Genomic DNA, 14,918 nt, shown 5'->3' on the forward strand with positions numbered 1-14,918 from the left:
TGGGAGCCGGTAGCTCATGTCAGGTCACGGGGTCCTGGAAGAGGCTTCACAGGTGCTCCTCTGACTTTCCTTGTGCTTGTTATTTTTGTTTGACAACAGAAAGAGCTTTACCCTCTGCAGCAAGCCAATCCTGCTTTAGAGCTGATGGGGGATTTGTTAGTTCCCCTGCCCCCCAGTTTAAAAAAAAAGAATCAGGATTAAATGGCCATGGGCTAACACCCCCCACCCCCAATCTTGATGTCAACTTGCCCTGATTGTTTTTTGACCAGTGACCGACTGATTACGGAAAATTGTAGGAAATGAACAGACTAATGAGTCTGCCTTTGTTGTTCGGAGTCGCTACAAGCTTGCGTGCGTTGTGCTTTTCTTGTTTTGTTTTTGTCAAGCGTACCCGTCGCTTCACAGCGGAACCGAGAATGGCTCTGCGCTCATGCAGGATGTGTTTGGGAGGGCTCCCCTACGGTGCGATGCGGAGAAAAGCAATTACACCATATTTTTATCTTTCAGTTGTGGTCGGCACGTGGTCCCCTGGAAAATGGGCCAAGAAAGGAATCCCAGTAGTAACAGAGCCTCCTAACCTTGTTTTTTATTATTCATTTTCTTTATTATTATATGTATAAGATGGGATCACTGTTTGAGAGATTTTTAATAAAAAGCAATGAATTAATTGAATTTGTACAGGCAGCCTTTAGAAAAGTTATATGTGGAACTTTTTGTCTTGGGGTTTTCAATAAACACTAGTCCAGGTGTTTGGGTTGCAGGTGTTTGTTTTTTAAAACGGAGCCAAATCTGATTGGTCTGATTCCAGTTTAATTTATTCACTCACCATAAACACCTGTGGTGTGTATCGGGGCCATTAAATTCTGCACAATCCTTAGCGTGCCCCCAAGGGAGAATGAGTGCTGGCAGTGACGCCATCTCCTTCCTGTATCCCTCACAGTGAGGACGTGTGCAAGAGAGGCTTCACCGTGATCATCGACATGCGCGGATCAAAGTGGGACCTGATCAAGCCCCTGCTGAAGACCCTGCAGGAGGCCTTTCCCGCCGAGATCTGCGTGGCCCTCATCATCAAGCCCGACAACTTCTGGCAGAAGCAGAAGACCAACTTTGGCAGTGCCAAATTCACCTTTGAAGTGAGCTTGCCTCAAGTGTGCTGACAACAGGGCTTTGACCCAGAAATACTTATTTATTTAGGCGTTTTTATTTCTCCGTTGTTCATTTGTCATTTGGCAGACATTCACACATACACCACTTAAACTGTCTAATTACACAGTCTACCGTACATGCCTAGCTTGTTAGCCTGTTTACCCACACTGGTGAAGCCTTGCTAATTAGTCTTTTTTTTTTTATCCATCATCTTTCAAACACAGGGTGAAGGGCATTGAAGGGAGATAAATAATATATTTATAAAATTTGCAATTATTCTAAATAATGTCACAATTTACCCATGTAAGAAGATGTTTGTTAGCTGTTGGCAAGGGAAAAACTCTTATGAATTAAGAATTTAAATATCACAAAAGGAGTGTTTTTTTTTTAAATGCATTTAGAACAGTAAGATCTGAGTTGTTTCTAATGTGTTATATTTCTATTAAGCTACGAAATTCCATTGCTTGGTTTGTGTGCGTAAGTTTCGTGAGCAATTGGTAAGTGGTAGTTAGCTAGTTTCAGGTCAGCATCTACACCAACGCTTCAGCCAACCTTCTGTCACTGCTGTGTTGTGACAGACCAGCATGGTTTCAGTGGAGGGGGTTGACGAAGCTGGTGGACCCCTCGCAACTGACGGACGACTTTGAGGGCTCGCTGGAGTACGACCACGAGGAGTGGATGGAGCTACGCGTGTCGCTGGAGGAGTTCATCGGGAGCGCCGTGCACCTGCTGTCCCGCCTGGAGGACCTGCAGGAAATGCTGGCCAAGAAGGAGTTCCCGGTGGATGTGGAGGGCTCGCGGAGGCTCATCGAGGAGCACGCGCAGCTGAAGAAGCGCGTGATGAAGGCCCCGGTGGAGGAGCTGGACCATGAGGGCCAGCGGCTGCTACAGTGCATCCGGGGCGGCAGCAACGAGGGCGGCTTCCCCAGCCGTGGCTGCGTCTCCGGAGGCGCCGACTTCCAGAGCTTGGTTCCCAAGGTGACCGGGCTGCTGGACAAGCTGCACTCCACTCGGCAGCACCTGCACCAGATGTGGCACCTCCGCAAGCTGAAGCTGGACCAGTGCTTCCAGCTGCGGCTCTTCGAGCAGGACGCCGAGAAGGTGAGCAGCTAGCAGGTTTGGGGGGTGGGCCGGTGGTCAGGGATGGGGATGGTGGGCCGGTGGTCAGGGATGGGGATGGTGGTCAGGTGGTCAGGGATGGGGATGGTGGGCCGGTGGTCAGGGATGGGGATGGTGGGCCAGTGGTCAGGGATGGGGATGGTGGGCCGGTGGTCAGGGATGGGGATGGTGGGCCGGTGGTCAGGGATGGGGATGGTGGGCCAGTGGTCAGGGATGGGGATGGTGGTCAGGTGGTCAGGGATGGGGATGGTGATCTGAGGTACACTTACAAAACCAGTTGGGGGGGGGGCATTTATAAACCAGATGGGGGGGGGGGGGGATGGGTGATTATACATCAGACTGGAGGGGACTTTGCTATGGACCGGATAAGAGGGACACTTATAAGCCAGATAGGAAACAGGCGGAAAAGTTCCTAAAAGGGACCAGGCTCTAGGCTGGCACCCTTTGGGAGCAACTTGAATTACTCAAATAAAATATCTCTGTAAAAACTGTATGTCGGGTAAAATCTAAATTTAAGCTTAAGATATAAATTGGCATATTATGGTTATAGTGGGAATGGCACTGTAAGTCACTTTTAATGTGATTTACAGTAACTGCAGAAATTAAGGGGTCCTTCCATCAGCTCTCAGTGGAAATCCCCCCCCCCCCCCCCCCCCCCCCCCCCACTGGACTGGGCAGTTAAAACAGTCGTATCTATAAGCGATCATCCCTCTGACTGGGGTCTTTAGCTCTGCGGAGCTGCTGAAATGGTTCTTTACCCCTGACACCTGTGGGAATTAATCCAGTTACGGCAGGGAGTCTACGAGAAACCTGATTGGCTCAACTAAAAACCCCACAGTAAAGACAAGGAGGTTGACCGGAATTCTGGCGTTGGGGGCTTCAGCCTGCACTTTTCTTCATGCCGGCCCCCACCAGGGAGCTGACACCTCTGAGAAGAGTGCGAAGAGGGCAGGGATTGGATGCCCATTCAGACCCCGTAGCAGGATGGCGTTGACTATGGGTGACATACCCATGGAAGATGGTGTTGTCATAGAGTCATATTATCTTACGAGGTTTCTTAATTTAAAAATACTTAAGCCGGCCATAGCAAGGCAGGAGGGATAGTGCCGGAAGCGAATCGAAAGATGCAGCATTAATAAAGCAACAAAAAGCATGGCTAGTAATCTATTATTAATCAAATTCCCATTTTCACTCAGACAAGATGAATGCTAAGCTCTGAAAAGTATAAAGACTATATGCAACGTGTGACATGAAAATTCCAACCCAGTTCGGTTTTAGGGTAATAGGTGCCATGGGAAATATACAAGTATATTTTGAGATTACCCCATGCCTGTTAAGTAAAGCAAATTGTATTATATGAAGAGGAAAGTTCAGACTGTGGCCAAATCCAAAGAGCGATAGTGTTGTGTAGCTGGGAAGAAGACGTCCATCAGGTCCTCACAGATGTTCTGAACATAAGGCAGTAACCAGTGACATTGTTCTAGAGAACGACAAGCATGATGAGTGACGGTGTCTTTGGAAGTGCCCCCCCCCCCCTACCCCCCCCGCCTTGTTCTGAGTCTCTACAGGAAGCAGACTGATGAATTAAATAATTATAGCTGCACAATGTTTTCTAGCAGTTGATGTGTGAACGGTGTGTTATTCAGGTGGAGGTCTTTAGCTAATGCCACAATACTCTGTATCAGGCAGGTATGGCATTGATCGCCATGAAAAATAGGATTCCATTATTGGAGTTTTCGTAGCAATGATGTATTTTTGTTCTCTCCTTGGTGTGAGGTTTGTTCATCTCTGTGGAAAGGGATTTACTGATATTTTTCAGGCACCTCTGTATACATCCCTTAACTTATTTTTACTTGAATTGACCATTTGCAGCTAAATTTGTATGGAGTCTTGTTAATTTTGTTTATGTCTAAGAAATAGAAGTGATTATGCAAAATGTTTTAATGGCAGTAGTTTTGCTTTACCTTGTTAAATTAAATGAGAATTTCAAGTAGTTTAATAATAACAAGACTTTCTGAAATGTCTTGGATGCTTTTCATAAATATTTCTGCCTTAGAGGACAAATATTTAGTCGAGATATACAAGGGCAAACATGCAAAACATTTACATTCATAAGGATTTCAACAGTATGTAATCCACTGTTCCGTGGAAATGTTTATACCGTTTAAGTACACGGGCATGTGCGAGTGGATGAATTGGTATTCATTCACTATTACTCTTTTCCATAATACTAGCTGCATTGCTTTTATCTAAATAAACCCTTCTAATTTGTACGCTGCCCAGATGCTTGCAGAGATACTTATAATGGTTTGCTCCAGGCTGTCTCATCTCGCTTTGGGTTCTCCGAACAGGGAAGGTGCATACCAAACAGAGGGGTCCCCCATAATGGTAATAACACTGTTAAAGCAGCATTTAATAAAGATTAATGAAGTAATATCTGCTATTGTCTGGAAATGTAACAGAACGGTCCCAGTAAAGACCACAGAACACATCCACAGGTTGCGAGCGCCTGGCATGCTGGATAATATTATCACATTCCCTGGTGACATACATTAGGCTACTTTTTATAGACACTACACTGGGCGCTCCGGATGACTCTGAAGTCCTGAATGGTCATTCACACTCTTGGTGTTTCACCTGAACAGAGTAAGATAAGTTGATAAAGTATGTTTTTAAAAATTAATAGAAGCATGTGGCTGTTCTACTAAGTCCTGTCTGTGAGAGCTAGTCGGTTGGAAATGAATCAAGACTAGATAATCCTTCAAAATGACGGCCACAGCCAAAGAATCAATAAATTGATTGTTAGCTAGTTAGCTGCTATGAAATGGAGGTGCTGTAATGTAAGTGCTCCCCCTGCGTTATTTTTCATATCCTTGCACAACCTGAGATGATGAACTAATGTGACTAGAGTGACTGGAGGATCTCATTTAGGTGAAGGCAGTAATTTCCTTAATTATAATTGTCCCCCCCCCCCAAGGATTTTTTTTTTTTGTATATTTGATCAGGACTGGCCCAGATACTGATTTATTTTCAGGGTGTACTGGTCGGCTGAGGACGGGTTTTGCAGTGGGAGGGCCGGATCTTGATCTCACTGCCATCAGTTCAATCGTTTTGATTATGTGAAACTTTGAATAGCCACTTTCTGCCATGTTCATTGGTGTCTGTCTGTGATGTAAGGTTCCGAAGTGGGATTCGAAATATGATTCAAAGAATGATATTTCCCATGTGCTGCACTGTTCAGGAGGCGGGAAATTAGCGGAGGACTTTGAGAATTTGTTTTTACGATGACTGTGTGTGTTTTGGTGGCAACGCCATTGGTTACTAAGATGCTCTCTGATATATATGTGAAATACATCACTTTGTGAAATGTGTCATTTTGTTGTGTAAAATGCGGACAAGGCTTCTATGTTGAACATTATAAACAATAATGGAGTGAGCTTTCTGTAGCAGAAATCTTGCATGTTGATACTTGCATATTAATGGATTCTTAAAAAAAAAGTTTTAAAACACTTAATATTTGCTAATTTAAATTATTTTGCCCTGAGCCAGTACAATATTTTGTAATACCTGCGAGAGGTATACTATACTGAATGAAAATTAATTTTTCAATAGTGCATTTTTCCATTGCTTCATTTATTATGTTCATTTAATCCCAGATTGTGTTCTTTCTTTGCCTTTTAATAATGTATCCTTCCAGTCATCCATGCAATCTAGCAATGAAGCTACAACCATAAATAGTTTCCTCTCTCTTCACAGATGTTTGACTGGATCAGTCACAACAAAGAGCTGTTTCTACAGAGCCACACAGAGATAGGAATTGGCTACCAGCATGCCACGGATCTCCAAACTCAACACAACCACTTCGCCATGAACTCCATGGTATGTTTATGCTGTCTGTCATTCCCTGAAAATTCACCAGCTAGGATTTGTGTGTCAGTGGTTTCCTGGAAGAATAATATTGAGTTTATATATGCATTGCTCATGTGATTTATGGGTATTTTTATTTTTCTGTGGTGATTAGTGTTCACCCACACTCCAGCACTTATCTGATGACTGAGACATGATGATGTAATTCACCTAGGCATCATTTTTCCAAAACAATGCATCATACATGCAGTCTGAAGGAACAGCTACAGCAGGAGCACAATTTTGACTACAGCAGTACTGAGCTTACTCTTGAATCTCCAGTCACATGACTGCTAGTTGTAGAAAATACAGAAATATAAATGTATGCGAGACTTAGCGCCTGAGAGATGTGATTGTACTGGGTGCAATGGTGTTATGTAGTGTTAAGTGATGTTTCTTAGTGGTACGTAGTGGTGAGTGGCAGCAATGAGAAATGTTGAGTGCTAGTCAGTACTTGTTTTGAATGATGACTGTTTTCCGAAAAAGTGTTGAGCAGTGCAAGAACCTTGGTGAAACCCAGGTGTGTTCAAGTTTCACCAAATAGCGCCCAGAATTTCAAGTGCATTTACTGCCATTTAATCACACGAAAACCTGACCATTTCATTAACAAAGGTGCTTGGTGTTCACAAAGGAAGACTTTGTTCAGTGGTGATTCATGATGCGTTAAGCACATGTGATTCATGTGACAGTAATGGCTAGATTGAAATGAATAAGATGTCACTTGTCCTTCTAAGGTATGTATGCTTCTAAGGTTGGTTGGGTTGCAATAGAATAACTTAAATGCATTACTTACTGTTAAAAGAAAAAGAATATCAAGTAGGGTAGAGAGTTATACTGGTCTTAGAAGTAAAAGGAAGTACTAGCTTAGGGAAGTGTGGATGCATTTGTGGGTCTAACAGGATGGGATTTTAAGTCTTGTTGTAGACAAGGAAGCTTAGGAATTCTCATGCATCAGTTGGTTCTTGGAGAAAATTCTGTCCTGTTCTTACTGGCTCACATATCAGCAGTCAAATGCATTTCATATGGAGCAGACACCTGCCTGTGTTAACAGCTTCTAATTTCTGTGACCTAATTAGTCACATAATACTAGCAAAATAAATATATAAATGGGCTTCACTATCGATACGTGTTTGTTTATTTTAAAGCTGCACTGCGTTATCTCTGTATATTTCATACTAATGTAATATTCAGATTACATGAGAATTACAATCGGGCATAGTTAGGAGCGATCTGCCTTTTATTTATGGTCATTGGCGTAGTGTAAAGACATGATACGACTGATACCGAAGACATCAGATAATGACCGGTGCATGAAAGCAAGTTAAATTACATTTTAAAGGTCAGGGGCATTAAAATTACAAGCACTGCAGGTTTCTTATGCGGCTGATTGTATTGATTATTTTCCACTCTCCGTCCGCCGCGGGCCAGAACGCCTATGTGAACATCAACCGCATCATGTCAGTGGGGACGCGTCTCTCAGAAGCCGGACATTACGCCTCGCAGCAGATCAAGCAGATCTCTGCCCGGCTGGACCAGGAGTGGAAGAGCTTCGCCGCCGCCCTGGACGAGCGCAGCACCATCCTCGCCATGTCCGCCGTCTTCCACCAGAAATCCGAGCAGGTGAGAGCGATTCGACAGCCAAAGGGGGTTACGTAAAGGTTGAGTCCTGTTCTTAGTAAGCCTGGAATTTCAGCTTCAGCTATGCAGTCAACAATACTAATACTGAGGATAAAATGCTGAAGGGATAAAATCGTTGCAGAGAAAAAGGATTTATAGTTCGGTTCGCAATAGCGTAATCAATAATAAGCGATAAGACAAGTCTTGCATCATGCATTTTTAAATGCACAGCCGTGGAGGTGAAAAACCAATTCACACGTGCAGAATTATTAATAACAGCAGAGGACAACTAGTTACTAATGCTGTAATGATCACTAACCTTGGGGGTTTTACTGCCAGCAATACATTACATTTCCTCTTGGATAATTTTTCCTTCATTGTTTAACAAACAATCTAAAGTGATTTATAAAGAGTGAATAAGGAGCATTTAAAGAATATAAATTTGTGGTATGCACAGAACCGTTTTCGTTACACCTTGTTCCTCTGAAGGTAAATAAGGTGATATTTATCGGTTTGTAAAAATTGATTAAATTATTCCAGGAAGTAATTATCCCCTTTCAATGCACTGGAAAGGTGTTTAAATGTGTCACTTCTAAGAAGTTATGAACAAAGTAGGACTTTTTTATACATGCTACCTGTTTAAATGTGCGTAAGTTACACTTGGTGTGTAATTGTGTAATTTTAGGATGTCTTGTAAAATATGATTTGAAAATACATCATGTATCTCCCGCCCCCCTATTCAGTTCCTGTCCGGTGTGGAAGCCTGGTGTAACATGTGCAGTGAGGGGGGGTTGCCCTCGGGTATGCAGGAGCTGGAGATGGCCATCCACCACCACCAGTCGCTGTACGAGCAGGTGACGCAGGCCTACGCTGAGGTGAGACCCACGGGCTCTCGCCACACTTCGCTCCTGACCTGACTGATGTCGTTTTGCCCATACAGTAATTAAGACAATTAGCAGTGAGCACGGGAGCTCGGTGTGCATTCCACCACACTGCCTACCGTCACTGTGCCAGTGTGCTCACTGTCTCTTCCTTTGGATTTTGAGGGAGGGAAGAAAGGAACGCGTCGCAAATCCGATATCTGAAGTGTGGCTGCAAATCCAAACATTTGTTACCCCTACCAATTTAGGTCAAGAATCTGTTAAATTTGGAGATAGCTGGTAGAGCTCTTGTGTTCTGCAGAAAATGCCAAAATCCTGTAAACCCATAGAATGGCATTTAGTTATTATTATTATTATTATTATTATCATCGTTATTATTATTTTTAATTTAATAGAAATTCGTGTTTTCATGCGTATTAAGACATGGAAAGAAAGGTTTGAGAACGGTTGTATATCTGATTAAGGACTCCCCTTCTAAGATGTCTGTTCTCTTGACATAATTAAGCCACTGATTAAATAACAATAAACAATCACACCATCGCTTTCATTTCATGAATTACAAATTGCTGCTAATTAAATTTATTGATTGAAGCCTTGACAAGCAGGACAAGGCAGCAGCACAATTACTTTTGGAATATTGAAATCAAGACTTGGGCAGCTGATTAATTATGAATTTGCTTTGTGCCTAACAGCATAAGCTCAATCTAGGAAGCAATGATAATTAGAACTTACGTATAGGTTCTTCTGTATTTATGTTTGTGTTAATTTTCAGTCATCTTTTGGTCTTGTGAAGTTATTTAATATGAGAATCTGAGATGAGACCTTGTAACATCCCCAGGGATGTGACCCTGCTGGTAGAAACAGCAGGAGAAAGTTCTTCAGGGCTGGCGCTGCTAGACAGTGAGATAGCTGAACACTTATTTTTGAATTCTGAATAGTTTTTGAATGCTTAACACTGGCGAGTGACCTTGTTTACTTCACAAATGACATGCAGACTTGCTTGGCACATGGCAAACAAACAAGCTGATAAGATGGCGGGGGGCTGTCTGCAAGAAAATACCTCCACCCACCTCCCCCAGAAGGGTGTGTCGCTAGACCATGCAAGAACAGGTTCTACCTAAAAGTCATTCCAAGGAAAATTAGCACCACAGGATCAATCTTGATAAAACAGTGGAGATTCTCTTCTAACATGCCCTGACATTTCTCTTCTAGAAGAAGTTGCTGCCATTGTTTGTACGGAGTCTTAGTGTCATGCCTGTGGTTGACAGACAAAAAGTGTTTGGAACTTGCGGATGGTCTTTAGATAGCCAAATGTTAATACTACTAGTATGAAACTTCAAATAAATTATGTAGTGTTATGATTTATTGTATAAATATTACTTTGGACCAAGTCCAGTCTGCCTTTGAAAAGTGTGGTTTAAAGTATAACAGCACATTCCCTCTCGCAGTCTTTCTCTTATTGTTATAAATATTCCCATGTGTCGTCCTCGGCGATCCACTGCGCCGTTGTTTACTGATCGTGAAAAATATGGGGGTATTAACTGTGCCTTTTAATGCCGGTTCTTTGTTTAGCTAGTCCATGCTATAAATGGGGAAAACCATTTCTAAAGCAAGTCACGCGTTTAACGATTTCTCCACGTAAACGGAAGCTGCAGGAGTCAGGTTTTTGAGACATTCCCAATCTGTGGAGTCTTATTTTCATCAGGTAGATTTCTAACCTTGGTTTATGGTTTAAGTGATTTTAATCGTGTGGTGGTTCTGTCAGTTTCCCAACAGTGTGTCCGGTGCAGGATTGCGTTGAACCTGAAGTGAGGCTGGGCAAACCCTGGATGGCATGTCTGCCACTTTCTTTACTGCTTATTATGAAAACTATAGACAACACTCAACCTCAGCTGTTTTTCCAGGTAAAAAAACATTCTTCTCCTCAATGATTCTCATTTCGTTCCTGATTCCAGGTCAGCCAGGACGGCAAGGCCCTGTTGGATGTATTGCAGCGGCCCCTCGGCCCGGGGAACTCTGAATCCTTGACGGCGACGGCCAACTACTCCAAGGCAGTGCACTGCATCCTGGACGTGGTGCATGAGGTGCTGCACCACCAGCGCCGCCTAGAGGGTATCTGGCAGCACCGCAAGGTCCGGCTGCACCAGCGGCTGCAGCTCTGCGTCTTCCAGCAGGACGTACAGCAGGTAAGGAACTAAATCGCAGAACTAAATCACAAACCTTGGGGTTTGACACATCAGCTGATTGGCCAATGATGAAACATTATACGACACGGGAGCCTCTGTGTGTCACGCCATAGCAGGTGTTTGTTTTCATCTCCCTTCTTCCAAAGGTTTCAGGCACCAGGAGTATCAGTATTCCTGTCTATTCAGCCGTCTGTGGTCCAGCTTCTGGTTCTCTTTCATGCAGTTGTTTTGTCCGAATTGTTCCTGCGCAAAGATGAGAACTACAGACTCCGTAATTTGCATTGAATGGAAAGGTTCAGGATGTTAGGCTGATGATCTTTGGGGGTTTTTTTTGTGCCACATCATTGTGCAGACTCTAAAAGACGAGAGAAATCCTGTCGACAGGAACAGTGTCGATTTTGGTTTTACTGGCTCCGTGAAAAATAATTGCGTTTAATGTTTATTTTCTGCTGAGCTGACCACGCATTGCTGTTTTACGTCTCGAAGTCTAGTTTGTTTGACTATGTCATGCATGTATGTTTTGAGGATTCTTAATGTGCATGCGTGTGACAACGCGTGCATGTCGGAATGCCGGTTGATTTATACACGCGCGCGTCTGCCGGCCTTGCCGAGGATGATTTATGGGCCAGGCTCAGGGGCTTCCCTTTGGGCTCCTCCTCCCTGCACATCCCATAATGAGACTGGACTTCAATCACCGTCGTGCCTCCTTTCTCCCACCCCATTAGTCATCCACAATTTTACTTGATGATCACCCTCAGACGCCGCTGTCCTGGAGGAGTCTCACTGCAGCCTGACCCCAGGAAACCCCACCCCCCCCAGCTCTGATCCCACTGGCCCCTCTACATCATGCTCCCGGACTCTGCAAAAGCACCATTAGATCATGTTCTATTTTAGCCACTGAGTAAACATTGTGCCAGTTGTCAGGTTTTGTATACTCTATTTCAGCTAAAATTCCCTATTTTTTATTGTTATGTTATTATGTATTGTAGTAGCTAGTTTAATTAAGCCGATTTTCACGTAGATTTGTACAAGGAGGGCAGCACTGTGATTCAGTGGTAGAGCTCCTTCCCCCTGGGGGGTTGAATCTTTGTTTTGTGTGTGTGGCGTTGGCATATTCTCCTTCTGCTGTGTGGGTTTTCTAAGGGTGCTCGTGTTTCATCTCACGGTCCAAAGATGTGCAGTCAGGCTAGTTGGTGGTGCCGCATTTGCCTGCAGTGTGGGTGTGTGTGTGGGTGTTTATGTGCCCTGTAGAAGATTGGCATCAGATCCAGGGTGTTCCCTTTGCTTTCTGTGATAAGGCTTTTCAAGATTAATGTGCGGATTCACTCAAGAAAAATGACTTGAATTTAAAATACTGGATCTGAATAAATGACTTGAATTTAAAATACTAGATCTGCTATGTAGTTACAGTAGAATAGCACTGGCCCTAAAAATGTGCCGCGATTGGTTTAGCGAACACAATAAGTCAGTGTTAAATTGAGTGAATTACAGTAAGCACACGGGGCACGTAGGACACCTCAGAGAATCTGCTGTTATCCTTCGGCAAGCCGTCGCCTGGAAGCCATACAGTTCCCTACATTGCATATCTTCTTGCCCTTCTGGGGTGTGTGTGCCTGTGCATGTGTGTGTTCGTGGATGTGTTTGTTTTTTTATTGGTATCCTCCATTATCCACTAATGCTCTCCAGAATAAAATATAGTAGGGGTTACACTGTGTGCAGAGAGATAGGATACTGGATGCCTTCCCAGAATTAAATCTGACGGGTCTGGACCCGGTTTCCTCTGTAGGGGAACAAGAAGGAATTTTCTGCACAAGATGAAGACTAGAGCTCTGGTCCTCACTGAGTAAAGAGGGCTTTCTATCAATTTAGGAGCTTAACAATGGAATAGTAACTATATCCAATACATTTATCAATTTATTGACTGATTTATAATTGATTTGTATGTGAATTTTGGCTTATTTGAGAACCAACCTAGTGACTGACCACCAGTGAACACGATCCCAGCTTTTTGTTGTAATAGTGAGGGTTGTAATAGTGAGGTCAATATAATGCTGTATTTTATCACGGCAAATAATCGAGCCAGCGCTTAAAAACAGGGAAGGCTGGCAACCTGTATCAAGCAGAAGAGTCTATAGCAGGAGAAAATAATCCCCCCCCCCCCCAAAAAAAAAAAAACAATCCCAATTATCTTGACTGTGGATTAGTCTTTACTTCGCCATCCACAGGAGAGAGAGAGAGAGAGAGCCCATCATCCCTCCTCCTTCCACCTCTTTCGCTTGCTCTCCCTCTGTTTTTCTACCTCTCTCGCTTTCTCTGAGCCCATCAGCTGCGATAGTAAGCAAGTGCTGATGACTCGCTGGCAGGCTAGCCCAAGGACGGCTGCGGCCCCACTCAGATGGTGGGGGGGGGGAGGGGTTTATCAACTCCGAGCACGCAGACACCCGCCAGCGGAGCCCCGTTGCAGACTGTCCTCATTCGCAGCGGGTGACTCACAGAGGGAATGCCCATTACAATGGGATCCCTCCATCTACTCCTCCTGTGAAATGCATGAGAATCGTCTGCAACATAGGAGCTGCAAGAATGGTTTTGGGCAGGAAGTCAGTTAGCACATCATTCCTATTTTTATTTTTTTTTATGTTACTGTTTGAATTTGTCATTGCAGCCAGGAAGAGAGAATGTTGACATTTACTCCTGCTGAAGGGGCGAGGACTGTTTAGTCTCTGAATATCTAAATAAAATGGTGACATTCTACTCTGTGAGCTGGGTGAGGAATGTCTGCAATGAAAACTCGACCGAGAATGACAATGCAATGATTTCATTAGACTGAATAATGGGCTAGAATCATTTGCCTAATGGCTTGGAGAGCCTTCAGAGGTATTGTTGGGTGCTTCTGTGTGTATGTGGTCTGTATTACTGTGCAAAATGTATGCTGAAGGAGGACACTTTGGGGAAAATAGTGTATAAACCTGAAACCAGACTATTTACTTTGAGATTTAAAAATATTGGACATTTCATTAACCAACTATCTATATATATATATCTTCATGCTGAGAAATGTATCTGCAAAATGTATGATGCACATTATTTTTGCTTTGGTTTGGTGTTGTATTAATTATACCTAATAGACAAGATTTTTTTCTCTCTTACCAGTGACCCTTGGTTTAATCTGAACCAAAATTTTCATTGCGCTGCGTATTCCCACATGAGCCTAATATTGACCTAAATCATTTTTTTTTTAAATAGTAGTCTTTATTTTGTAGTAACGGTTTTCTGACTTTTCTGACTGAAAACTCTCCTTTTGTCTGCACCATTAGGTAAATTGCCTGGCCTCCTAGTTAAAGTTAAAATTCCCTGCTGTTTGATTGGTTGACTGCTTGTTTTAAATAACAGCAAGTATCATGAAAAGAGACAGAGAGAGCAGTCCCAAGTGGGTGCATCTTCCCCCCTACCCCCCACAGCAGTCGAGTGCCTGGGCGCCGCCTCGAGCTGCTTGCCCCGCTGTCGTGACAGCTGCATGGACGTGGGGGGCTAAAGTCCCTGTTTCTGCAGACTGATTAATCAGAGAGGAAAGCGGTCGGCAGGCTCGCGTGACGGTGTGGGGTCACATGCGCACGCGGCCTCCAGGACCTCTCCCTCCCCACTCTGGCGTGCAGATTGCGTAGATGTGGAGGCTAGCCTTAAAGACAACACGGGAAAATAAGATAATTAAAACCGGCCCGGGAGCTGCTGTTTCCTGTGGCCACAAATTAAACTGATTGCTGCCACACACTTTAGTTTGGACTGTGACATCACAAGAGTGCCACAGGGCAATGATTTATTTTAGCTGTAGCCGGTTGTTTTTCCTCCAATGCACTTCAAAATGTATGCAGATGACCTCATATGCAAATAGTCGCCTTTGCTAATTATTTGGGGAAACCATGTTTCCGTGTTTTATGCTGACAGAGTTTAAATTTTAAATAAGCACAGCCGACTTCTGTGGTGCAGATGAATACCAAGCCTCACAAAAGTGTTCAGGAGAGCATCTCTTGCTCTACACTGCAGAACTCAGCTGAATACTGAGCTT

General features: G+C 43.7%; 1 protein-coding gene across 1 annotated transcript in view; it reads left to right on the forward strand.

Annotated features, from left to right (window-relative positions):
* Positions 1-999: 999 nt before the first annotated feature.
* The window catches only part of LOC125741311 (kalirin-like), a 92,550-nt gene continuing 78,631 nt past the window's right edge, over positions 1,000-14,918 (forward strand). Inside the window, 6 exon segments of the mRNA XM_049012726.1 lie at positions 1,000-1,133; positions 1,725-2,247; positions 6,022-6,144; positions 7,600-7,791; positions 8,532-8,663; positions 10,625-10,855. Coding sequence (XP_048868683.1) covers positions 1,825-2,247; positions 6,022-6,144; positions 7,600-7,791; positions 8,532-8,663; positions 10,625-10,855 — 1,101 coding nt within the window. The 5' untranslated portion in view covers positions 1,000-1,133; positions 1,725-1,824.

This window comes from Brienomyrus brachyistius, chromosome 1 (genome assembly GCF_023856365.1).
Source record: "Brienomyrus brachyistius isolate T26 chromosome 1, BBRACH_0.4, whole genome shotgun sequence".
NCBI lineage: Eukaryota > Metazoa > Chordata > Actinopteri > Osteoglossiformes > Mormyridae > Brienomyrus > Brienomyrus brachyistius.